Source organism: Setaria viridis, chromosome 8, assembly GCF_005286985.2.
Source record: "Setaria viridis chromosome 8, Setaria_viridis_v4.0, whole genome shotgun sequence".
Classification (NCBI taxonomy): Eukaryota; Viridiplantae; Streptophyta; class Magnoliopsida; order Poales; family Poaceae; genus Setaria; species Setaria viridis.
In genome coordinates, this window is record NC_048270.2 from 37,637,643 (window position 1) to 37,665,129 (window position 27,487).

The 27,487-nt window shown below is 43.0% G+C and overlaps 2 protein-coding genes and 1 long non-coding RNA gene across 3 annotated transcripts; all 3 read left to right on the forward strand.

Annotated features, from left to right (window-relative positions):
* Positions 1-8,935: 8,935 nt before the first annotated feature.
* On the forward strand, positions 8,936-10,997 carry LOC117833600 (uncharacterized). Its single transcript, XM_034713162.2, has 2 exons — positions 8,936-9,168; positions 9,273-10,997. The coding sequence occupies exon 2, from the start codon at positions 9,301-9,303 to the stop codon at positions 10,675-10,677; it is 1,377 nt and encodes a 458-aa protein (XP_034569053.1). The 5' UTR covers positions 8,936-9,168; positions 9,273-9,300; the 3' UTR covers positions 10,678-10,997.
* A 6,138-nt stretch (positions 10,998-17,135) lies between these two features.
* On the forward strand, positions 17,136-20,513 carry LOC117833877 (uncharacterized). The gene is made up of 3 exons (XR_011896273.1): positions 17,136-17,233; positions 17,330-17,648; positions 19,785-20,513. It is a non-coding gene; the product is annotated as an uncharacterized lncRNA (long non-coding RNA).
* Positions 20,514-23,880: 3,367 nt separating this feature from the next.
* Positions 23,881-26,714, forward strand: LOC117833901 (uncharacterized). Its single transcript, XM_034713496.2, has 2 exons — positions 23,881-24,704; positions 24,804-26,714. Exon 2 carries the CDS (start codon positions 24,825-24,827, stop codon positions 26,385-26,387), a length of 1,563 nt encoding a protein of 520 aa, XP_034569387.1. The 5' UTR covers positions 23,881-24,704; positions 24,804-24,824; the 3' UTR covers positions 26,388-26,714.
* Positions 26,715-27,487: the final 773 nt, after the last annotated feature.

The following is a 27,487-nucleotide window of genomic DNA, read 5'->3' on the forward strand; positions in this document are numbered from 1 at the left end:
CTCTAGCATGCAACATTCAACATTAAATGCACATGCGTGATTATGCACTTATACGAGAACTCACAATATACACAATATGCTTTTGTCAAGGGCTGTAGAATAATTGAGAACACATGCATGCATCATACTTAGCTCATATATATAATCATCCATTATCTTAGGTGGCCTGCCGACCCTATAACAACCCAAGGTGCTGTTGCCCTGATGGGGTCCCTCACCGGTGAAACCGGTCTGACCGGTCACCCATACCGGTTTGACCGGCTTGTGCAGAGGAGCTACAAGAAGCCTCTCCACGCTGCACGTTGGAGTGCAAGACTAATTGGCACGGCACGTTTTTGCGTCAACAGAAGTTCTGTAATATCAGTATTCCTGAGGCTCAAATACCTCAGCAACAACATCTTGCAGATACTCTTGAGATGATGCTTCTTCAAACCTCTGCAGTTTTCTAGGTCGAGCGCTTTCAGCAGATGCCGTTGTGACGATGTAGCCAAGGTTGGAAGAAAAGGCACAATGTCATTGCTGTTTACATCAAAATGAGAAGTCTGCAGTCCTATTCTGTTGTGAATGGAAAGATGGTGAGCCAGTTGTGGTGGCAGGTTTGTGTGCAAAAAGTTTACTTCTCTAGCATTTTAGCAATCCGTGCGATGAACTGATGATCTTGGTCATGCACCTTGCAGCTCTTGATGTTGCCCGCTGCACTGACTTCCTCCTGAGAAAGGAACCCTCGCATGACCAGCACATCCAACAAGTAGTGCTGGGCTTCATCCGTCGCGGCAGCCCAATGTTTGGTTCTTCTGCCTGCTGCAGTCTCTGCGTCATCTCTTGTGATTATAAAGCCTTCAGCAACCCATCTTCTCGCTAAGCTTGCAGTCCTGATGATGTGGCCATTGGGGAATATATTCAGATACAACAAGCAGTTCTTGTACTTGGTAGGTAATTCATTGTAGCAGAATCCTAACATCTGCTTGGCAAACCTTTTGTTCAGTCGCCTACACTCTGAAATGGCATTGCAACAGTTAAGAAAATGGGCCGACCAGTCCGCGGCCCAACAAAAAGAACGAAAACAGCAGGGCCCATACGAAACAGCTGAACCACACGAGGTGGTAGGAGGAGCTAGCGATCTGCGACGTCGACCGAGATGGGGTCACGGGTGCCGACGCGTCGATGTACGGCTGGCACCGGGATACTCAAACAGTCGACACTTAGTCACACGACGGGCAGCCGTTACAATCAGGTATGTAGCAGTGCCTTGGCTTTGGTAAAAAAAAGGGGTAGCAGTTCTGTCATGCTAGCACTCAGCGTGTGGATTATGCTTGGAAACATGCAATCCAATATGCCTCTTAATTTTGTCTCTCACTTGATCTGGGTCGCAGTCACCATTGAGCTCCAACTCCCTCGACTCAGAGAGGTGACCAGCTCCAGCAAGGTTAGGAAAAGGCCAAACAATCCTATCAAGCTAATGATGTTGGTGGCATCAACATTATTATCAAGCTAATAATGTTCCATGCAATCAGCTCAGCTATCCACTTTTCTTTCACTAATCATTCAGTAGCATACAGAGCACACACTGGGCAACAGCGAAAAATCAAATAAGTATACTACTACAAATCCGGGCATCACTGAACACTCTACTAATAAGTAGTACATTACACAGTAGCGTTCTGATAATACGCACATATCAAATTCCGCACCTTACCATATATAGCGATAGCATTCAGGCAGAAACAGACGCACAAATGAAAACGAGTTCCAGATTCAGATAGTGCACAGAGTTCGACCGAACAGCATAAATGCACAAGGAAGACGTCGTGGTTGCACCCGCAGATCACTGCCTTGGAATCGCCTGCGCGGCTGAGGAACTCGACGGCACGGCTGCTGGAACAACCTCCGTGCGTGGACCACCAATCCTAACAACAACCTCCTCCATGGAGAGCCGCCGTGCCGGCTCACGTAGACAGCATATCAGCCCGACAAGCACGCACCTTAATGCCAGAACCCGGTTTGAATCGTCAGTTACCAGTTCTTGATCAAATAGATCCCTTTTCTCAAGCCTCTTAGCTTGCGAGCGACCGAGCCAGCGAAAAATAAAGAAACGGTTATATATAAGGTCAGTTGTGTAAAAATGTGAGCCTCAGGAACCACAGTGTTGGTGTTGCCAGCTTACCCACTGTTCGCGGATTTCTTTGGAAGGAGGGCCACGGCATTTTTTCCACACGACGCTCATGGTCTCAAGGAGGATGATGCCAAAGGAGTACACATCGCACTTGGTTGGCTCCATAATTTTGAGGCCCCAAGCAAGTGACAATGTCTTAGACATACCTCCATCAAGCGATAGTTCCGGAGCAACATATGTCCTGAGTTAAAAAAATGAAATTGAAACAATGAGAATTAGTAACCCCGTCGGGCGTACAGGAATGAAGAGAGGAGGAAAAATAGCATTTGTTTCCAAGGTGCATGATCCCTCTAGTAACCTTCAACTTTGTTTGAAAGGTCCTCCATAATATCATATACAGATGTAAGTAATCTAGATGCATATGTTCCAAGGGCTATTTGATTATGTGTTCATTGATGAAAAGTGGTACTACATTACAAGAAAAGCAGAGAGATATTATACAATTCCAGGTGAAGAACAACCGGTTCGAACTTGCAAGAGCAAGAATTACATTCCTAGAATCATGTTTTTGACTATCGTTGCTCGGCCAAGATTTGATTTTGATGGCAATTGCATGTTTGATGGAAAGATTGGTTGCTTCCCATTCGTGACATATGAAGCAGCCAAGCGGTCAAGTGCAAACCAGCCTGCAAGAACAATAGAGATGAAGCATATCGACTCGGTAAAAAAGCAAGTCATTCGAGATTTCATGATAAAAAAGGTCTTACCAGCTATTCATGCTAAGTGGCCGCATGAAGATGCCAACAAGCTAATATTCATACAGGAGGACAATGCTAGACCCCATTTTGCTCCTAATAACATGGGTGAGACAATGAGACCTTATAATATTCATGTTTTGTGAGGCTGCTAAGCAACATGGGTGCGACATGAGACTTGTCTGTCAGCCAGTAAATTCACCTGATTTCAATGTCTTGGATTTAGGATTATTTAACTTTATTCAGTCAATCAAGTACAAAACAACATCCAAAACAACAGAAGAGCTTGTAGCCACCGTGGATTAGGTGAGAGTTCTGAACCTGTTTGCTTTTCCTTTGCAATTGTGTGTGCAACAACTTATTATGAAAAGAAAATGATCTAAAACATATCAATATTGTGGATCAGGCTTTTGAACGTTATTTGGTGCACCAAGGAAATAGAATTTTCTTGACTCTCCATGGATGTATGAAGTTATGAAACTTGGTGGCGGAAATGGATATGATGTTGCTCACATCAGGAAAGAGATGCTTGAAAGGCAAGGGTGTCTCCCTTTGCAACTGAAGTGTGAAGCGCAATTGGTGCAAGATGCTATGGCACAGATCAACGAGTAAAGAGCAAAAAATTGTGTGTAATTTATGATGTAATTTATTCTCGATCGGTCTTTTAAACTACATTGTGGTTAGTTTTGCATAATGGATGAAAGACTTGCTGCCAAGTTGATAGTCTGTGATGAATATGGTCAGTTGAATTATTCTTAATGCTGGCTGTGATGAATGTGATCAGTTGAATTATTCTTGATTCTTCTTCTCATGGATGAATGTGATCAGTTGAATTATTCTTGATTCTTCTCATGGATGAATGTGCTTGATATTGCTATTTTTGATGTCAGTTAAGAAATTTTAGCTTATTTAATGAGGCCCACATGACAGCTACAATTTCCTTATAGTTTTGACAGAATAGAACAAAAGAGGGTACAAACTTTACAGAACCACAGATTGGACACCAAGGAAGGAAGGTACAATATGCAAAATAATAGAACTGACCAATTTTGAGCTGAAAAACAGATTCATAATAATATCCATCAGAAAATAGTGCCTACTTCAACCAGGTTCATAATAGAACTGACCAATGCCAGAATTCCATCTCCATCCAAGCTTTAGCCAGAAAAAAATAGTGCCTACTTCAACTCCAATAGAACTGACCAATTTTGAGCCGAAAAACAGATTCTGAGAGCAATATTTAGTACAAATTGTTGCAGTACATACATGTGCAGAAATGCAATGTTGAGCAGTCAAAGACGCAATGTCCAGATTGAATATGGACATGTCATCCTCACTGTATGCTAGTGCAGTGGAGCTCCTGGTGAACTTCCTATCTTGTCCTTTCTACATCTAACTATCTCAACACCTAAATAGTCAACAATTCCTTGTACAGCGACTTGAGGTTTCTTAACTTCAACCCAGATAGCAGATACTTCAGTTAGTCGGCACACGAAAAACCTCGCTTTCAGGTCTTCAGACCTTTTTGGTTAAGCTGTCTCAGTGACCGAAAATAAAAAAGTTGATAGAGGAAGTAATCAGAACCAAAAAAAGCTTTGATCTTCCTAACCTGCAGCGCCTCTTGTCGGTTGGCTATGTTGGGAGCTGAAGGACGCCTTGTGAACCAAAGTAAAATGGGGATGCCGCTGCTTGATAGCAAGGAAGGAAGGGGCAGCGGCTACTCCTGAATTTGCCCACTTGGTTGGCAGATTTGCAATCTGACGAGCCCACAAGGTAGTGAGCATAACAGCAGTTGGAAGCCAGGAACACCTCACCTGCCTGCTGTGCTAGAGCCTGAGACAGAGAAACATAATTGTTAGGCAGCAATCACAAGTAATGTCCCCATAACCTCTTCATAAACTTGAACGAAACCAATCCTTGATTGTCTCTCTGAATTTTCAGAGACAAAATCCCATATGTTGATTCACTACTACATATTGAAGCTGGAGAATAACCTTTCTTTCTAACCAGTGCAACAATACACTTTCAATTTTGTTAGAGTAAATCAGTGCACATCAGTACATGCATTGCCCAATTCTAATTCCTAAATCAGAAGAAACAGCAAAATTCTATCCTTCTTGAAAATTAAGGGGACAACAATACAAGTTCAGAAGTCATAAAATTAATGACATGCCATCTCAATTAACCAGTGCAAGAAGTAACAATACAATTTAACAAAGGGAGTACTTTGAGGAAAGAAAGGCTGGTGTTGAAGTACTCCATGGAGAGGAGCCGAGGACGATGGAGTTCTGGTCGGGCACAAATCGGAAGAGGCCCTACACAGTGGCCTGCTGCTGCTGCACAATACCAACACCCGCTGGATCTTCATGGCCTCGGCTCTCTCCGTCAACACCATTGTGAAAATTTGCGGCGGCGCACAGGGGCTGGGAACAGTAGCGGCATGCGGGAGACGGGAGACGGCGCGCGGGAGGGAGAGGTGGGGCCGGAAGCGATGCGCAGGCGGCGGGGCTGGCGCGCACAGGAGGGAGGTGGGGCTGGAAGTGCTGCCCAAGCGGCGGGGCTGGCGGCGCATAGGAGGAGGGGGTGGACTCGGCAGCGCGGCGCATAGGCAGGGATGGCGAGGAAGACGCGGAGGGAAAAATTGGAAAGCAGAGCGGTGATTGAACTACGGCGACATCTATTAGAGGTGATTTTATTTGGTCGTCCGCCGCCACACATGCACGATTCAGTTCCAGCAGAAGCGGTGCTTGCACTCGCACAACACGTCCGTCGTCGTCGTCGTCGAACCGCTGGCGCCGCCGTCGACGAGCTCGACGGCACGCTCATGACTGCAGCCAGGGCACCACTTTCTCCTGCCGCCGCTGTCGTTCACGTACGACAGGCCCACCAACCAGTCGTACTGCGCCTTGAGCTGATCGCCGGCCACCGCCTCGACGAGTTCCCGGACGACGGGCGCCTTGCATGACGGTTTGAGGCACTCTATCCACGCGCTATCCGCGTTGCCGATGTGGTCTCCCTAGCACAATTTGCAGTTGTAGTGGGAGCACTTCGCCGACCACATCTCGCCGGAGTTGCACTGGCGTGGGCATTTTAAGCATTTTAGCCGTTCAGTACTCACCTTCATCATGGTTATATTCTCCACGGGGCGGCCATTCCTCGGCAGATCGGCGACGTCGCGGAGGGCCTCCTCGTTGTTGCACCACTCAAACAGGACAACTTGGGGTAACCATTTGCAGTGTCGCAGGAGGAGCTCGGCGACTCCCGGCGTGGATTTCAGCGCATCGGTGACCGTGCGAGTGTCCTCGTCTTTCTCCTCGTGGAGCATGCCATAGCTTAAAACTTTGTACCCCACCAGCTCCTTGTTGCGCACCACCGAGGTGCAGCTTTTTGAATCTACAAGAGAATATGGTGGCAAAAGTTTTAACGGGTGACCACCAGATGCGCTAATTCTAAACAATACTAACTTAATTGTGTGCTGAGAACGGATCGATATAGTAACAAAGAACGAAGAGGACACCTCTTACCATATAGTGTTAATGAGGAGGAGGAGGAGGAGGAGGAGGATGCCATATTGATGTTGACCCTCCCTTGGGATGATCTGCCATCGCCATGCAACGAAATATCAAATGCTCTTGCATGTGATGTGATCATGTGAGTGAGAAGCTAAGGCAAGATAGGTTATTAATTCCTTATTGATAGCTTAATTCGAACAAAACTCAATCTTACTATTACTAATTGGAGACTCCTATTATTTTAAATTACCTGTACTGATGCTCACATATACTAGAAAATAGAGAAATCTTATAAACCAAAAAAACAGCTAACTAAACTATGATAGTTTATACATAGAGACATGTACAAACAGCTAACTAAACTATGGTAGTTTATTTGTACCACTCTGGCTTAGTGAGAATGACATAAAGGATATATAAATATGTAGGAGTGCGTTTTCCTTTTTTGTATGTAATTGTCTGCTTTTTAATTCCTATGACGACTTTGGCTTCAGGATTCATATAGGTTTCTAAATAAATCATTATTTTAAATACGCAACCCATTTGCAGATTGATGATTAAATAGTTGAGTGAAAAATAGAAATTTCACGCATACATCAGAGGTAGATTATAACCTAGCTACATGCACTACGGGAAACAAGAAAATTGCCGAATGTATTTTTTTTGCCGAGTGTTTTTTTTTCGAGCACTCGGCAAACAAGCTCTTCGTCGAGTGCCAAGCCAAAAACACTCGGCAAAAAAAAATACTCAGCAAATCGGGGCTTTGCTGAGTGTCAAATAAAAAACACTCGGCAAAGAGGGGGGTTTGCCGAGTGTAAAAAAAAACGGGTTTGCCTAGTGTTTTTTTGACACTCGGCAAAAAAATAATTTTTTTTCCTCTTTTCACCATGAAATTTTTTCTACTCCCCACATACACCATGTGGTACTCCATGTTAAAATTTGGTATATTTTTGGATTTATTTGCTATATTTATTTAATTAATTGCATTTCAAGGGAATTTTTGGTATAAGTCAAATTTGAACTGCAAGTGATTCAAATTATGGAACAAAATGAGTAGAAAAATGATATTCATGTTTTTCGGCCCAATTTGAGACCTGACCACTAGTAGAAAAACGACTTTCCATCCGCCCCCTTTTGTCCCGGTTTAAAGTTGGCCCGGGACAAAAGGTTCACCAACCGGGACTAAAACTCGGTCACTGGTGGGGGGCTCACCAACCAGGACCTTTTATCCCGGTTGCAAAGGCTAGTGGGAAAAAAAGACTCCGAGAGGCATTTTATCCCGGTTTGAAACACCAACCGGGATAAAAGACCCCCCCTTTTATCCCGGTTGGTAACACCAACCGAGATAAAAGGGTCAAGAGCCTTTTATCCCGGTTTGTAATACCAACCGGGATAAAAGGGGGTCATTTATCCCGGTTGGTGTTTCAAACCGGGATAAAAGGGTCCCCCAACGAGGTCACTGGAAGGTGGCTGGAAGGGGATTAAATCCTCGAACCCTTTTATCCCGGTTGGAAACACCAACCGGGATAAAAGGGGGTCTTTTATCCCGGTTGGTGTTTCCAACCGGGATAAAAGGGTCCCCCACGAGTTAATACAAAAGGATAGTATCCCCTACATAGTTAGATGTGGTGTGTAGGTGGGATGGCAAGGAAGCTACGCGCGAGGCTGGAGGTTGTGGGTTCGAATCCCACGAACCGCGCACGCGCATATTTCGCGTGAAAAATCGCGTGACTGGGAGCTCGGGATTTTTTTTTTTGCCGCGCCGGACGTGGGTGACCCCTTTTATCCCGGTTGGTATTACCAACCGGGATAAAAGGGGGTCTTTTGTCCCGGTTGAGTGACCCGGGATAAAAGACCCCTCCCTTTTGTCCCGGTTGGTTTATCCCGGATGCATTTTCGGGATCTTTGCACCCTACCAACCGGGACTAAAGCCCAATTCTCTACTAGTGGACCCATGAAATGACAAGAAATTTCGAAGATCTTGTTCAGGAAACACGACCACGAACGTGTGGCAGTGGTATTCCTTTGGAAAAGTGCAAATTTTGTGAAATTTTGCCGAAAATTTTCTGTTATATGGACCAGTAGTTTCTGCCGACCCCTCACCATCAAAACCTGCTGGTTACTTGACTAGTGCTCCTCCAACCTCTCAAAGTCTTCTAGTTATACCTATCTCCTTCTTAATCAATCTTTTCATCTTGGACTGATTCCACTAGAAATTGCAAGTGACAAGTGACCAGTGGACCCATGAAATGACAAGAAATTTCGAAGATCTTGTTCAGGAAACACGACCACGAACGTGTGGCAGTGGTATTCCTTTGGAAAAGTGCAAATTTTGTGAAATTTTGCCGAAAATTTTCTGTTATATGGACCAGTAGTTTCTGCCGACCCCTCACCATCAAAACCTGCTGGTTACTTGACTAGTGCTCCTCCAACCTCTCAAAGTCTTCTAGTTATACCTATCTCCTTCTTAATCAATCTTTTCATCTTGGACTGATTCCACTAGAAATTGCAAGTGACAAGTGACCAAGACTTTTTAATCAATCTTCACTATTGCTCCTCACCAACCCCTCAAAACCCTGCTTGTTACTTCACTAGTGGTTCTCACCATCAGAACCCTGCTGGTTACTTGACTAGTGCTCCTCCAACCTCTCAAAGTCTTTGAGTTATACCTGTATCCTTCTTAATCAATCTTTTCATCTTCACCATCGGTGATACGACCGTGGTATGTACAGCAACTGCCGTGCATTCGTCCTTGATCGCCGTCATCTCTCATTCAATTGGCAAGTCGGTGAGGAATCAATCAATTAATTTGACATGATGCACAATTCTTCATTTTATCTCAAATGATTTAAACACCTCTGCATCTCATGATGGCTAGCTCTTTGCTTTCAGAACAGGGGATCTCTCCTAAGCAACACTCATGGCGGGCATGGTGGGTTCAGCTGTTGTGCAAGAGACCGTGAGCAGAATCACCTCCTACCTGTTCAGCAAGTGTGACCATGACGAAAGGACGGCATCCACAGGGCATCACATTGAGAGGCTTGAGATGGCGCACACCGAGCTAGAGCTTGCACTTGAGAGATCTGCAAGGATGCCAATCACAGACGTGTCCCTTCTACGGCGCAGGAAGCTGTTGGAGCGTGCCTTCAAAGACTGCGGAGATCTGCTACACAGGTGCATCAAGCAGCAAACAATGGACGCCATAGAGTTGGAACAACCTGTAAGACACTCCTTCTCTAAATGGATTGCACATGTGACACAATCATCTGTGTCCTCCTATTTTACTGGGTTTTGCAAAGACAACATCAGCTGCTCAGATGTTCGAAGAAATGAGTGGTTTGCGGAGTGCGCCAACCGTTTCCTCAGAGATGTGGAGTCAGGATGCTCACCTCTGCGGTGCGTGTTCTCTAACCCTCTGGTCAGGCAACTTCTTGAGGGCAAAACTCTAGAGTACAAGATGGTGCAAGGAAGTATACTCCGGTGCCTGCACATACAGAGCATGTGTGTGGAAGGGCGTGGTGTGGAGGCAACGCTGGAATTTCGCTATGAAGACCGGAAGACACCAATGAGAAGTTTTTCTCTCAAGCTGATGCTACGATTGTCAGAGAGCACGGACATTGTCGGAACTGCTATAAGATCGTTGCAATCATTCATGTCTTCGATGAAGGATGTGACTGAAGCGGCTGTGAGAGAACTCACCCAACTGCCTCTGCAAGACATTTCCCACTCGCACGCTGCTTCATGTTTCACCATAAAAGATTTGTGTTCCTATGACACCCACTTGTGGCGCCCGGATCCACTATGTTGCAAGCCAGACGGGTGTCCTACTAGCTACATCCCATCAGAATTATCATGCAAATTCCCGGAGCAGATTATTCTGATACATGTTGTATGCTATGTTTCAGCCTTTGAGTGCAGCAACCTGCATAACACGACTGATGGAAATTCAAGAAACCTCATGGCTGACCTGCCACCTCTGAAGCTTGGAGTGGGCTTCGCACCTCACTTTTTCGATGGACGCACGCAAGGTAGAACTGCAGTTGAAATAATAGGAGGGAAGGAAGAGTTTATAAATGACATGGGTAGCCTACAGCAAATGGTCGAGACAGTACAATCAAAGGCAATCAAACATTACATTTGCCAACCTGATCTGGCATATTATAAAATGGCATGGTATTCAGGACATGGCGGTGCCTGCTTCATGGTGCAAAAATCAGGAACTGAAATAGCAAGGGCGCGCAAAGTTGAGTGTGATTTCGAGACCCGGGGATCTTCAAAGAGAAGGCGGTCGAAGTGAGAAGAATGGAGCAGGAATTCATGCTTAGCATATTTATGAGGTGGTGTTTAGGTTCAATCAAGTCCCTAAGTAAGTAGCATTTGCCTCTTGAATATGTGTAAGCTCATTAGTTACCAGTAAAATAATTGTTGTTCTTTTTTGCATGTGGTGTCAGTGATTTTGGTCATGTAACAACAAACATAATTAAGTAGGATGGATATGTGATCAAGTTAGCCTGTGGGGACAGTAAACCAAAAATAATGCCCCGTTATATGGCGGTATAATTTTGTACTTTAGATGTGGGATTAAATGATTAAATGCTTCTTTTATTGTGATGACATTATGATGTTGTCAGTGTATTTATAATCCATCATATACAGATATAGTTCCTTTTTGTTCCCTACTGTAGCTTCATTCATCAAGCATGGTCCATTTCACAGAAAGTAAGCCCATTGAACCAAAATACATGACATGTGAAAAATGGGACACAAGAACAATGTAGTTAGTCAATTTGACGTCAAACAGACTAGCATGCCATGGTAATAAATTGACAATGATTTGTATTTTGTATATTGGCTTCATTCTATTAGAAATTGCCAGTGACAATTAGCCAAGACAATTCCAAGTTCCTTATCCACTGCCGCGTAGAAGAAATACTTTCAAACGGTATTCTTCACACCTCACTTGTTTCCCTGCCGTTGATAGTTATCACACCAACAACCTCCATTTTGACGTGACTTGACAAACCACTTCGTCTTTTTCCATGTAATGCATGTTGGACTAATGTATTCATCAAGCCTGTAATGACGTAGAAATTCTCATTGTTGACCTAAGTACGACTTGTTGACTAAATGCATGCATGATTTCTCTTGGAGAGACCAAATCCAAACAATGCCTCACTATTGAAGGTAGGAAGGCAGGTAGGAAGGCATTGAACCTTCCAGTGTTTGATATTTGTGCAAGTAACGAGGTCTATCAGATCTACATCAAACCAAAACCATAGCTCCCTTCCCTCCCTCCCCTGCTGCACTGCTGCCCCAGCGGAGATGCCCACCCCTCCATCCCGGCGCCACAGCCCCGCTGCCGGAGCAGAAGAAAAAGGTTGGATTCAACTTTTTTTGAAAAAAATGTTGGTGCAACTTTCTTTCGAAAAATGTTGGCTTAACTTTTTCTAAAGAAATGTTGTCTCAACTTTTTTTTCTGAAGAAATGTTGGCTCAACTTTTTCTAATTAAATGTTGGCCCAACTTTTTTGAAATATTGGACAATATTTTTTATCCAACATTTTTCAGTGGGCCATCATCAAATGGGAGGATTGGGGAAGAAGGTGAGGAAGAAGAAGATAATGTTGAGATAGGTCTTGGTGGGCTGAAAGTTTCAAGTCCTATGTATCTTCCACGAGATTCTTGTCTGATAGTATTACAGAGTAGTAGGTTAAATTGAACATCACACTATAATCAATGTTGCGCTGCTGGAAGTGAAAAAAGCAATCCTTCTATAATCAATGTTCTGTTTTTCCTCCGTATGCCTCACTCTTCTATTAGTGACTCGTCTTCTTCTTTTTCCTCACTAATCTTGGGCATCACTTCTCCTTCTTAAGTTTTCATCTTTCCTCGCATCATTAAGTTGGCATCTTAAACACGGCATGAAAATTATTCCTGCAAACTAGGAGTGTTCAAATATTTTCTTTTATTGACAAGTGGCAGTTCATTCATCTGGAACCTTTCAAAGAAGAAGACATTGTTGAATACCTTGTTCAGTGGTGTGCAAATTAGATATGTCGCATTATGCTTTGTTCACCGGGTCTTGGAAGTAATCCAACACCCTCAAATGATGACAGCTTTATGCATACTGGCCAATTATGTGCAGACACGTACTGAAGTGCAGAGTGTCACTTTTCCCTGAGGTCAATACACATTCTGGAAACGAAGTCATGTCAAAATATAATACTCATTTTGTTAAAAAAATTCCGCATGTATATGCCAATTTATCCCCACCCTCAGTATCATTTTCTTATGATCTTGTCAGTCATATACAGATATAGTCCCTTTTTTTTCCAGATTGCAGATTGATTCATCAAGCATGGTCCATTTCATTGACTGTAGTCCGTTGGACCGAATTACATGATAGCAAAATGAAAAATGAAACAGTAGATAAATATTTTTGAATTGTCGCTGTTAGTTATCAAACTAACCCAACTTTCACGCGATCTGACGCACCTCTTCCACTTTCTTCCATGTAATGCATGTTGGCCTAGTTTATTCAAGCCTAGTTTGACTTAAATTAGACTTCCTGATTAAAAGAATCTCTAACTACCGAAGTGACCAAAGCCATACAACCTCTAACTACCGAAGTTTTCTAACTTGGACATCACTATCTTCTCCTTAAGTTATCATCTTGGCTCGCAGTATGATTTACCATTATTCAATCAAAGGAAGGTTCCTGCAGCTGCTAAGCTAACTCTTTTCTTCTTATCCAAAATTCATGTATCTATCTCTCACCTATATATATTGTTATAAGTTGTATTTCATATGCTTGAATCCTAATGGCAGAGATTGTCAGTTCCACAGTGGTCCAATCCCGGCTGAGATTGCTCATGGACTGGATGCAGAAAGGAAACGAAGCGGCATCTGAAATTTTGAATCATGTAACATGGATCGAAAAGAAAAACAGGGGGTAATAGAAGAATATAATTGGAATGTCCTAGGGAACAGGTCGAATAATATTGGAGCTATTGTTTGTAAATGAGGACAGGATTAAACAGTCAACACATGGGTTGCTTCTTGGACTTGCCTCTGATCTACAACTACATGTACATCGATGATGACCTTTAGTTCGCATACTTTTGTGTTCCTGCTTCGCACTGGTCTGACACATGAGTTCTTGTTGTCCCATAAAGTTGCAGCTCTGATTCAAGATGCTGTTGAAAACCATTTCATTTCTGAAAGCTTTAGCTAAGATGGCAGATCCACTGGTTAGATACTGTTCGTGACCGAAATTGACAGACCTACGACCGGTCTCCCAAACCGGTCAGACCGGTTTAGTTAAAGTGCTCAAAATGAAAATTGGATATCACCATTGCGTAGCTCTCGTCGAGTAGACCAAAATTCATATGTGGAATGTCCGATTTGGAGTTTGGATGAGAGAATTATGATCTCGGGAAGATCTGCCTATGAGAAGACTCTAACACCCAAAATTTAAAAGAATTCAAATTCACTAAAAATTGCTCAATTAGGATGTCATTTAAATTTCTAGGCATTTAATTTCATTTTCTCTAACTAAATTAATCGATCATAGGAGTTCTTTGTGCATTCATGCTGCTGCATATCTTTTGTGTGCTTGGATTTGAATTGAAGTTTAAATTTCAAAATTTGATTTCAAACTATGCCTTTTTCTTTCTATCTTTTCTCTTTTGGGCTGCATCTTGTTTTCTTCTTTCCCTCAGCCTAGCTGCACAGCAGCTCGCTCCCCCAGCCGAGCTCCCTCTCTTCGGCCCAACACACCCCCGCTCTAGCCCAGCTCGCGGCCTCCCTCCCTTCTCTCACAGCCGCGTGGGCCCCGCTGGTCAGCTACTCCTCTTTCCCTTCCTTTCTTCCTCCTCCGCACCTTCCTTTTTTGTACCGCATCTTTCCTTTCTCCACACGTTGTTTCTCCGCATCAAGGTCGAGCTCGAGCCCACTCCGCCGCATCGACCGGGCCAAGCTACCGCACCCTACCCCTATATAAGCCGCCTCGCCCTACGCTTTCACAACGCCACCAAACCCTAGCCCCTCGCTCCCTGCACGCCGCCACCCAAAGCTTCGCCACCGCTGCAAGATCTCGCAGAAAGGTGAGCTTCGCCACGCCGCGACCCTTCCCGATGCGCCAAACGAGTTCGCCACAAGCTTCTCGATCTTCTGGTGCAAACCGCGCATCGATACGTGGCCTGGAGCATGTTTTCGTGCTCTTCGATGATGCACCACCATGCCTCGCCTCCCCGCCACTGCTCACCATTGCTTACACCAGCAACCCGAGCGCTCGCCGTTGGATCCTGATCCGACGCTCGGATTCCGTCGCCTCCGGCTCCAAGCCGCCAGCCGAGCCGCGCAAATCTCCACCGCCCGCTGCCAATCTGACGACTCCGATCGAGCCTCACCAAGCCGCTCCTGTTTTCCGAGGCGGGCCGCTAACGGTTTTGCATTTAAGCCCTTGCATTTTCCGCAAATCAACCCGCAGTCCAATCTAGTTCAAAAGTATTTACAAACCAGTCCTATTTTCTTCTGTTTTAAACCCTGCTCTTTTGTAAAATTAACCCACCATCCTGATTGCATTTTTGCGCGTTAAACCTTCATTTTATCGTGTAATTACATCTAAGTCTGCAGTTTTTTGCAGTTTCGCCCCGGAAGTTTTGTTTTTCTCATAGAAAAGCCCTGAAACTTGTTTTAATCATATCTTTTGCATATTACCTCCGTTTTTCGCCATCTTTATATCCACGTGTTCATTTTAAAGTGTAGATTAGTTTTTCAAGCTTGTTTTCTTTGTTCTTGGGGTAGCTCATGCTTAGTGCTTACTTGGGATATGGTGGTTTAACTGAATTCAATGATTAATCCTGCTTTACTTCTGTTATACCTTTCATTAATACAAGATCATAAATATTTAATCGGAACATGAAGCGACCACCTAGGAAAACAGTGCTACCACAAGACTAAATGGCTCTGGTCTTGGCTAAATAATTAGAAACTCTAGTCTAGGGTAATCTTACCGAAAGGGCAAGAGGGGAGGCGTTGATGGGGTATAGCACTCGCTCTCTTGAGAAATGGGCTTTGCCAAGACACTGTACTCACTAGGGGACTCTTATGCTCTGCTTCGGCCTGAAACCTTAGCGGGTTACCACTTACTAGCGAATCTTTGTAAAAGTCTCGTAGCATCCCTATGCAATCACACCTCGGAAGTGTGGTATGGTGCCTTGCAAACACCGCATGGTTGGGTCCAAAGTTCTTTTAAACTTTTACGTGACTTGTGGGTAAAGATGTGCGACCTCTGCAGAGTGTAAAATTGATCGATCAGCTGTGCTCACGGTTAAGAGCAACCTGGACCCTCACATGATAATACTATCGAAAGATGGATTTAAATTGTTGTTACTTCATTCATGCATATGTTGTCTACTTTATTTATGTTCTTGTTTAATTTCAGGTGGTATAGACTTATACTTAGTTAATTGCTAATAAAATTTGACCAACCTATTGAAAAGCTGATGCTGATTAAGCCTTAGCCATACCTTTATTTGCCTTACACTACACTCTTCCCCACGACTTGTTGAGTACCAACCATAAGTGTACTCACCCTTGCAAAATTGCTATTCAGACCAAGATAATATGGTGGAGTACATTGACGACTTTGAGGAGTTCTAGGCGTATGATTCTTTAGTCAGCTGCCTGTGGTGTCATCGTCGTCTTTGGAGTCCGCTGTGTAATAAGTTAGGCTTGTGTTTATTTGAGACTTTCGGTTATGTAATAACTCTTTAATACTCTCTTTAATCGTTATGACACTATCTTTGTTATTCACTTATGTCATACATGTGTGTAACTTGATCCTGGCGCACATGTATTCAATGCACTTGGTTTTGTCCTTAAAACCAGGTGTGACAGAGACAAGTCAAACCGGTTTGCAAACCGGTTAGACTGGTTTAGGTCTGTAGAGTCCGAGTAGGAGTTGTATTTTCTCGACTCCATTAGAGGCGAGACCTCCCCTCCCTATAATAGTGCCACGGCGGATTCAAGGTATCCAATCGATCAAAAACACATCTTTTATCTTTTCTGCCTCTTTACTTTGCTCTATCTTTTCCAATCTACTATTTGTTGTTCCTCCTTCGTCTCGACATCGATTGAGGGCATTCTAGGTGGCATGCCAATCCTAGAGCAATCTTGCGTGTGCTCGCCCCGACGGGATCCTTCCTGGGCGAGTGTTCGTCGGTCAGATACTTAGGGTAACAACACAGATGATAGATGCAGAAATGGCTAGAACCTAGAAGGATGGCACTTGGCGCAGCAACAAATTAAACTGGGGAACTATAACTATCAATGTGATCTGTCAAAACAAGCATGCACGGCATGCAAAATGTTCATGCAAGTTACAAATTTTGAATATCTGTTTGCTTTATCCACAAGCAGTTGACTTTCATAGGCCAAGGCTTTGCTGAATTACTTGTTTGTGGGTCTTTAAGTTGTATTTGTTTTGTTGTCCTTAGCTTTCTTGGTCAAATGCTAGTATGTCATCACAACCACCCACCATTTAGTATAGTTGGGCAATTCTTCTGGCCAACGTAACAGACTCTCATGTTTCAGTCAAGTCAAAGAAACAGTTCTTTTAGGCAAAAGTTAAAATTAGAAAATCCTTCCTTGTCAACAATTTACCATTGTAGAGACCAACTGCTCCACCACTCACCATCAGACTCATCTATATTAATGACCCATCAACCTCTTTTCCTTTCAATGTCATTGCCTCTTGGGCCACATTCTCGTTCAATTGTAACACCCATAATATAGTATCTCTCTACACACAGCTTAGCTGTCCACAATTTTCACCCAATCCGGTTGACGGTATGTTCTTACAACCGCGAAGCTAAATCTTTGCTCACGATCCAAAGTTCATCTAATCTCTCATGCTTACTGTTATATCTTACTTTTTCTGAGCAGGGGAGCGATAGATGCTTGAACTCTAATGGCAGAATTAGTCAGTGCTGCGATTGTCCAGGAGACAGTTGGCCAAATCCTATCTGGTGTGGTTCAAAAATATGAGGAGAAAGAGGAATCAAATGAGAAAAGAAACTTGGAGAGGCTAGAGATGGCACACATCAGGCTGGAGGCTGCTCTTGAGACATCTAATAAGTGGCAGATCACTGATGCATCCTTATTGCGTTGGCGTAGGAAGCTGAAGCGTGCTGCTCAAGAGTGTGATGACACACTGCACAAATGCAAGCAGAGAATCCTAGAAGACGAACAAATGGAACGGGAGGTAAAGAATTCCTCCCCCCCTAACCGTATTGTGCATGCTACCAAGTCATTTGCTCGCTCCATATTTAAACTCAATGACAATGACTTGAGAAGATCCATTGCTTAAAGATTTGAGCGGTATGCAGACGGTGCTAGTGAGTTTCTGAGATTCAAAGAGCTTGGTGGCGCACCACGCCGTCACATGCCCTTTGCATACGTTGACAAAAACCTTTTTGCAGGCAAGGAACTGCATCATAAAATTGTTCCGGGAAACAAGTATCCTTTGTTTCAATTATGGTTGATTCCCATGGTTAATCCAGTACATGGAATAGAAGTTAGCCTAACATTTATCCAGTATGATGGTAGACCAGAGGGTAATATATCTGCTTTAGTTTGGTCGTACAGCTCTCGGAGAGTATAGACATAGTTGGGATCGCAGTTAAGTACTTCCAGTTATTTGCCCCTCATTTCAAGTGTAAATTTGAAAATATTAGAAATGAACTTACTCAACTGCCCAATGAAGACTTCTCATGGGGGCCCTCTTTTTATTCGGACAATACAGAACATTGGGACAAATTCAATAGCTTGTTCTCTCAGTTCCTTCGGGCAAACCCATTTTGCTGCAAGGAGCATGGACAGTATGAGGTTTGACATTTTAGAAACATCGACATGGCAGGATTATCAGATGGTTTGCTGGAACCAGCTGTAATTCATTTTGATTTGCATTGCCACGTCTCACTACCTATGTACAGAAAACAGAAGACCTCACTATCTAAACACCTAATTTCTCTGCAAGATTATCCATATCTGAAAGCTGGGATTGCCTTTTCACCCCATGGCTCTTTAGAGGACATGCTGCCGGCGACTAGGAGTTCTGAGATAACAGCAATAGTCCGCAAGGAGCAATATTTCTTGCATACAGACATTACCGTGGAACAGCTGGAAGAGACTATGCTGCCAAAGGCAATAGATTACTTCCGCCAGAATGCCGAAGCAATGGTTTACCAAATGCGGAAGTTTAAACATGGCTTTGCACTTATTCAAGTTGAGAAGCCATGCATGAGCGCATGGAGATCAAGCATGAGAAGACGGAGCACTTCTGGGCGAGCTAGGAAAAGAAAGCTTTTTCAAGGACATGATGAGGAGCTCATTAGGCGTCGGATACATGTCTGTCTCTAGCTTGACTCATGGTTTACACATGTGCCTGTCCGGTTGCAAAGGTCGCTCATGAATTGGATTTGGAAAGAAAAAGAAATTTTGATAGCTGCACCACAGTTGCACCTAAAATTCTAAATCATTTCATTAAAGAAGAAGAGGGTAAAGAAAAACAAAACCACAACAGCTCTGGGATCTAGAAGTGCTATGTTCTACATTAGGAACCTATGCAACTGTAGCGCATCACTTGTTCTTAGTTTCAATTTGTGCATCATGTATGTATGATGTTTGATTCTCACCAGTTGAGTATATGCTGGGAATTACTCAATTACATGGGAGATCGGAATGCAGTGCATTTGTAAGCGTAGACTTATAAGTGTAGGATCATCACTTGTTCTTATTTTCTATGTGACTTTCAAGTGTGTAGCTACTTTCATTAAGAAATTTTTAGTAATTGGATCATTTTGCATCCTTGTGAGCCGAAGTTGCAGTCTGAATATGTTTCAGTCCCAGAACATGTTCTCGGCCTCCTTTTTTTTTGTATTGGATGGATACGGTTTCCTATCAGGGGATTTCCCTTAGGCCCCGTTTGGATCCTTTGAATTGAATTCCATTCTAATAATCATAATTTAGATACAAATTAATTAATGTAATATAGTTGTATGTGGAATATATTTGTATATTATTGTTGGTCATATGGGGGAGATACCTATGTGCTGCACTTCTGCTATAAGTATATTATTGTCAAGGAGGGTGCTATACGTTGCATATTAGAAACATAGTATGAGGATCTATAGAATCAATTTCCATCTCCCACCCCATGAATTTAAGATAGGCTTATATCTAAACATAGCATTCCACTGTGATCACCATCATCTCTCATTCAGATGGCAAGTCGGTGAGAGATCAATCAATTAATTTAACTTGATGCACAATTCTTCATTTTTTGTCAAATAATTTAATTACATGTGCATCTCATGATCACTCTTTGTTTTCTGAACAGGGCACCTGTCCTAAGCAACACTCATGGCTGGCATGGTGGGTTCAGCTGTTGTGCAAGAGATCGACCGTGAGCAGAATCACCTCCTACCTGTTCAGCAAGTGTGACCATGACGAAAGGACGGCATCCACAGGGCATCACAATGAGAGGCTTGAGATGGCACACACCGAACTAGAGCTTGCACTTGAGAGATCTGCAAGGATGCCAATCACAGACGTGTCCCTTCTACGGCGCAGGAAGCTGTTGGAGCGTGCCTTCAAAGACTGCGGAGATCTGCTACACAGGTGCATCAAGCAGCAAACAATGGACGTCATAGAGTTTGAACAACCAGTAAGACACTCCTCTAAATGGATCCTACATGTGACACAATCATCCGTGTCCTCCTATTTTACTTGGCTTCGCAAAGACAACATCAGCTGCTCAGATGTTCGAAGAAATGAGTGGTTTGCGGAGTGCACCAACCATTTCCTCAGAGATGTGGAGTCAGGATGCTCACCTCTGCGGTGCGTGTTCTCTAACCCTCTTAAACAAGGAAAGGCTGACTAGTTGATTGCATTAAGCATTTTTAGTTGGTCAAATTTTATTAGCACATGTTTACTAAGGTATAAGTATATACCAATCCACAATTGATATAAACATAAGCCATAAGCATATGACACACCCATAACCATGATTTAAGTCCATCTTCAAGTATATTAATCATATGAGAGTCCAGGCCGCTCTTGACCGTGAGCACGGCTGATTGATCAATTTTACACTCTGCAGAGGTTGCACATCTTGACCCACAAGTCGCGTAAAAGTTCAGAAGAACTTTAGATCCAACCATGCGGTGCTGATCAGGCACCATACCACAGTTCGGAGGTATGATTGCATAGGGACGCTACAGGGCCTTTACAAAGATTCATTAGTAAGTTGTAACCCACTAAGGTTTCGGTGTCCGGCGCGCACAACCTCCCGAATGCCAATTATGCAATGACTCACTGCCACCTTTTGCCTCTTTCGAGTAAGATTACCCCAGACTAAGATTTCTAATTATTCAGCCAAGACTAGAGCGATTTAGTCTTGTGGTAGCACTGTTTTCCTAGGTGGTTCTCCATGTTCCTATTAAACATTTATAGTCTTGTATTAATGGAAGGTATAGCATAAATAAAACAAGATTAATATTTGAGTTCATTAAAACCACCATAACCCAACTAAACCAACTAAGTATAGTTACCCAACAGAAAGATAAACCCATGTTGACAAGGAATGATCATAGAAACTATGCAAACCATAATGGGACCCATCAAATTAAATGCAAGCATATGCAATAGTGATTAAATAAAGTTATTGGGATAAAAGCACAAGGACACACTTAGCTTTCTCCAACGAAAAAGTTACTCTTACTGCTCTTTAGCTGTTGCTCTCTTGGAACTCGTACTCTTCAAAACTTTCGAGCAACAATCCTTCTACTCGAAGCAATCACCGGCACAAACATATAAACAAGCAAATAAGTACAACTAAGAACAATACACCAGTCAAATAAAAAGCTTTAAAAGAGCGTACTAAAGGATATGGCTCGATTCTAGTATTACGCAAATGCAGAAACGCTGAGAACAGAACTAGCAAGATTGGCTCTAAAGAGATAGCTGAAAGGTCTGCGCACAAAGAACTAGAAGAACATAGGTGACTCACAAAAAGACAACTGAGATAGGATGACTATGTGACAGAAGTCTTAGGAAAACATGAAACAAGCATGACAGGATTAATTAGACAGAGAATTTGAGCAGCACAAAATTACTCAGGAAGACACATAACTACTAGGCAGAAAAGAAAATCTAAGATAAACTATTTGAAAAAATTTTAAAATTATGAGAAAATCATTGTTTATTTATTCTTTTTATTCACATTGACTACACAAGTACTATCAGTGCGCTAGTCTAGCATACACAAATACTATCAGGCATATGTAAAAATATGGGCAATTGGAACAGGGGAACTGTAAACCATTGACTACACAAGTATGCCATGAAATTTGTCCATGCCGATTACTGAGATATTTGTTTCGCCTTAGAGTCGTTGCTGATTTCCTTGCCCACCCGCCTCCTGGTTTGAGGCAACTGGAAGAGTAAAAAAGCAATCCGTCTATAATCAATGTTCTGTTTTTCTTCCCTATGCCTCACTCTTCTATTAGTGACCTTGTCTTCTTTTTCCTCTCTAATCTTGGGCATCACTTCTCCTTCTTCAGTTTTGATCTTTCCTCGCAACATTAAGTTGGCATCTTAAGCACGGCATGAAAATTATTCCTACAAACTAGGAATGTTGGAATATTTTCTGTTATTGACAAGTGGCAGTTCATTCATCTGGAACCTTTCAAAGAAGACATTGTTGAATTCCTTGTTCAGTGGCGTGCAAATTAGACTTGTCGCATTATGCTTTTTTCACTGGGTCTTGGAAGTAATCCAACCACCCTCAAATGATGACAGCTTTATGCATACTGGCCTATTATGTGCAGACACGTACTGAAGTGCAGATTGTCACTTTGCTCTGAAGTCAATACACATTTTGGAAACGAAGTCAAGTCAAAATATAATACTCATTTAGTCAAAAAAATTCCCCATGTATATGCCAATTTATCCCCACCCTCAGTATCATTTTCTTATGATCTTGTCAGTCATATACAGATATAGTCCCTTTTTTGTTCCAGATTGCAGCTTCATTCATCAAGCATGGTCCATTTCATTGACAGTAGTCCGTTGGACCGAATTACATGATGGCAAAAAGAAAAATGAAACAGTAGATAAGTATTTTTGAATTGTGTTTCAAGCTTTCGCTTTCATTCCCTGACCGCCTGTTAGTTATCAAACTAACCCAACTTTCACGCGATCTGACACACGTCTTCCACTTTCTTCCATGTAATGCATGCTGGCCTAGTTTATTCAAGCCTAGTTTGACTTAAATCAGACTTCCTGATTAAAAGAATCCCAAATCCATACAACCTCTAACTACCGAAGTTGTCTAACTTGGACATCACTATCTTCTCCTTAGTTATCGTCTTGGCTTGCAGTATGATTTATCATTATTCAATCAAAGGAAGGTTCCTGCAGCTGCTAAGCTATCTCTTTTCTTCTTATCCAAAATTCATGTATCTATCTCTCATCTTTATTGTTATATGTCGTATTTCCTGAACATGGATGGAAGGGATACTACATATGCTTGAATCCTAATGGCAGAGATTGTCAGTTCCACAGTTGTCCAGTCCCGGCTGAGACTGCTCATGGACTGGATGCAGAAAGGAAACGAAGCAGCATCCGAAATTTTGAATCATGTAACATGGATCAAAAAGAGAAACAGGGGGTAATAGAAAAATATAATTGGAATGTCCTAGTGAATAGGTCAAATAATATTGGAGCTATTGTTTGTAACTGAGGACAGGATTAAACAGTCAACACATGGGTTGCTTCTAGGTGGCATGCCGATCCTAGAGAAACCCTGCGTGCGCTTGCCCTGATGGAATCCTTCCCAGACGAGTGTTCGTTGGTCCGTCGTCAGGTTGCCCCAGCGAACCAGTCTATCGAACCGGTCTGACCGGCCGGTGCAGAGATGCTGCAAGGTGCGCCCCTGCCTGCTGCACGTTTGAGTGCATTCATGTGTTCACCCGATTTTAGCGCCAACAGATACCAACCCGTAATGCCAGAGTAACATCTGAAATGGTTGGACTACATGCAGTTTGGTGCTTGAGCTAAACAGGTACTCACAGTGGTTGAAGCACATTGCTGCTACGATCGCTGGATGCCGACGGAGGGAGAGTGTCAGCCGGGTTAGGCCTTACTATACGAAAGTTAATTCGATTCAGTCCAGCCTAGCCCATCATCACACTGCCTGGCAAGGTGACTCCGAGCCCCACATGGCCCGTCGCCGTCCGCCACCGGGGGTGGTGCAAAGTACGGCGATGATGGGGGCCGGGGGCTCATGGGAGGAGAGGGAAAGGCGTGGCAGAGGATGACAAGTGGCCAAAGATGGGGTCTGAGGCGCCGCCTATTATGGCGACACGCAGGTGGAGTCGAGGTACGATCGGTTTGCTTCCCCACCTAACATGGCACTCCCTAGTCCCCATTAGTTCCAGCTTCCGCGCCTCTGCGTTGAGAGAGATGATTCGTAGGAGAATATGCGATGGATTTATACTAAGACGCTTGAATCTAGCAGAAATGGTTGCCAGTATAACGCTACAATCTTACTCTTGCAGATATGAGATCAATCTTACTGATTTTAATGGTAATACACAACCTAGCAGTGCGTTTGCAATTTGTCATATACAGCAGATGTAGTCAGATAGTTAGGGTAACAGTAACACAGATGACAGATGCAAAAATAGGGGAACTATAACTGTCCATGTGATCCGTCAAAACAAGCACGGCATACAAAATGTTCATGCAAGTTACAAATTTGGAATATTTGTTTGCTTCATCCACAAGCAGTTGCGTTTCATAGGCCAAAGCTTTGCTGAATTCCTTGTTTGTGGGTGTTCAAGTTGTATCTGCTTTGTTGTCCTTAGCTTTCTTGGTCAAATTAGTATGTCATCACAACCACCCACCATTTCATTTTTACCACGGTTGTTCACTACTATATATGCATGTTGGGCAATTCTTCTGTCCAACGTAACAGACTCTCATGTTTCGGTCAAGTCAAAGAAACAGTTCTTTTAGGCAAAAGTTAAAATCAGAAACAATCCTTCCTTGTCAACATTTTTCCATTGTAGAGAGACCAACTGCTCCACCACTCACCATCAGACCCATCTATATTAATGGCCCATCAACCTGTTTTTGCTTTCAACGTCTTTGCCTCTTGGGCCACATTCTCGTTCAATTTAACTCCCATAATAGTATCTCTCTCTCTCTACACACAGGTTAGCTTGTCCACAATTTTCACCCAATCCAGCTGATGGTATGTTCTTACAACCGCTAATCAAAATGTTTGCTCATGATCTAAAGTTCATCATCTAATCTCTCATGCATACTGTTATATCTTACTTTTTCTGAGCAGGGGAGCGATGCTTGAACTCTAATGGCAGAATTAATCAGTTCTGCGATTGTCCAGGAGACAGTTGGCCAAATCCTATCTGGTCTGGTTCAAAAATATGAGGAGAAAGAGGAATCAAATGAGAAAAGAAACTTGGAGAGGCTAGAGATGGCACACATCAGGCTGGAGGCTGCTCTTGAGACATCTAATAACTGGCAGATCACAGATGCATCCTTATTGCGTTGGCGTAGGAAGCTGAAGCGTGCTGCTCAAGAGTGTGATGACACACTGCACAAATGCAAGCAGAGAATCCTAGAAGACGAACAAATGGAACGGGAGGTAAAGAATTCCTCCCTCCCTAACCGTATTGTGCATGCTACCAAGTCATTTGCTCTCTCCATATTTAAACGCAATGACAGTGACTTGAGAAGATCCATTGCTCAAAAATTTGAGTGGTATGCAGATGGTGCTAGTGAGTTTCTGAGATTCATAGAGCTTGGTGGCACACCACGCCGTCACATGCCCTTGGAATCTCTTGTCAAAAACCTTTTTGCAGGCAAGGAACTACATCATAAAATTGTTCGGGGAAACAAGTATCCTTTGTTTCAATTATGGTTGACTCCCATGCGTAATCCAGTGCATGGAATAGAGGTTAGCCTAGGATTTATCGAGTATGATGGTACACCAGAGGGTAATATCTGCTTTAGCATGTCCATACAGCTCTCGGAGAGTATAGACATAGTTGGAATCGCAGTTAAGTGCCTCCAGTTATTTGCCCCTCATTTCAAGTGTAAAGTTGAAAATATTAGAAATGAACTTACTCAACTGCCCAATGAAGACCTCTCATGGGGGCCCTCTTTTTATTCGGACCATAAAGAACATTGGGAAAAAGTCAATGGCTTGGTATCTCAGTTTGCTCGACCAAACCCATTTTGTTGCAAGGAGCATGGACGGCATGAGGTTAGACGTTTTAGCAACATGGACATGGCAGGATTATCAGATGGTTGGCTAGAACCAGTAATTTATTTTGATTTGCATTGCCACGTCTCACTACCTATGTACAGAAAACAGAACACCTCACTATTTGAAGACCTAATTTCTCTGCAAGATTATCCATATCTGAAAGCTGGGATTGCCTTTTTGCCCCATGGCTCTTTAGAGGACATGCTGCCAGCGAATAGGAGTTCAGAGATAGCGGCGATAGTCCACAAGGAGCAACATTTCTTGCATACAGACATTACCCTGGAACAGCTGGAAGAGATTATGCTGCCAAAGGCAATACATTACTTCCGCCAGAATGAAGAAGCAATGGTTTACCAAATGCTTTGGAAGTCTAAACATGGCATTGCATTTATTCAGGTTGAGAAGCCATGCATGAGCACATGGAGATCAAGCATGAGAAGACGGAGCACTTCTGGGGGAGCTAGGAAAAGAAAGGTATTTCAAGGAGATGATGAAGAGCTCATTAGGCGTCGGATATATGTCTGTCACTGGCTTGACTCATGGTTTACATATGTGCCTGTCTGGTTGCAAAGGTCGCTCATGAATTGGATTCGGAAAGAAAAAGAAATTTTGATAGCAGCACCACAGTTACACCTGAAATTCTAAATCATTTCATTAAAGAAGAAGAGGGTAAAGGAAAACAAAACCACAACAGCTCTGTGATCTAGAAATGCTATGTTCTACATTAGGAACCTATGCAACTGTAGCACATCACTTGTTCGCCGATGAGGGTGTCTGGTGAGGGGTGGGTGCGGTCGAGTTCCTTCCTTGTATGATGATGCATAGATGGGGAGATGTTCAGAGCTTTATATTTGTTTCATTCGCCGGTCCTCTTCAGCTATCCAACCACTCTCTGTATGATTTCCCACGCATTACCACGTAAGATAATGCTTGTTGGGCAATTATATATACAACAGATGACAAGTACTCAAATGCAAAGTGTCATGTTGCCATTAAAGTTGAAAATGTATAAACTGAGGCGACTTTATGTCCACGAACAATCCTTCTATATATGCCACATTCTTTACCTAGCAATCCCCATGCCTAACTAATCAAACACATGGCAGGATTATCAGATGTTTTGCTAGAACCAGTAACTCAATTAACTTTGCATTGTCAAGTCTCATTATCTGTTTACAGCGAACAGGAGACCTCACTGTCCGAAGACCTAATTTCTATGCAATTATCCATATCTGAAAGTTGGAATCTCCTTTTGTGCCCCATGGCTCTTTAGAGACATGCTTCCGGCGCTTAATTTTCCTGTTTTGTTTGGGCAGCAGAAGCATAGCCTCATTTCTTCAATTAAGATTGCCCCTAAATTATCCCTCCTCAAGTTTAGTTCATTCATATATCAGTGGAACATGATAGCCAGCCAGCTAGGTGTTTTATTAATCTATACCCCCAGCCAGCTAGGTCTTTTAATTTATTAATCTATTCCTAATACTAAAGTGTGGTTGTTTCTTCCAACCTTCATGGTTGTTTCGCAAAAAAGTCCCACAACTTTTTCGTAATCAACCCGAATTCCTTGGAATATGTCTTGATGGTTTTGCAAAAAGATCCCCAAATTTTACTGCAATTGACCCAAGATCCGGCCTTCTGCTCCTGTTCTTTCGAATTACCGAACACAAGATGCTTATCACAAGGAAAAAGCTTAAAACCAGTGTTCGTCCTTTCCCCTGCATCCAGTTTGAACTTACAGGACTCCA

Coding starts and splice junctions, on each gene's coding strand:
- LOC117833600 (XM_034713162.2), top strand. CDS start 9,301: ATGGCGGGCATGGTGGGTTCAGCTGTTGTGCAAGAGACCGTGAGCAGA.
- LOC117833901 (XM_034713496.2), top strand. CDS start 24,825: ATGGCAGAATTAATCAGTTCTGCGATTGTCCAGGAGACAGTTGGCCAA.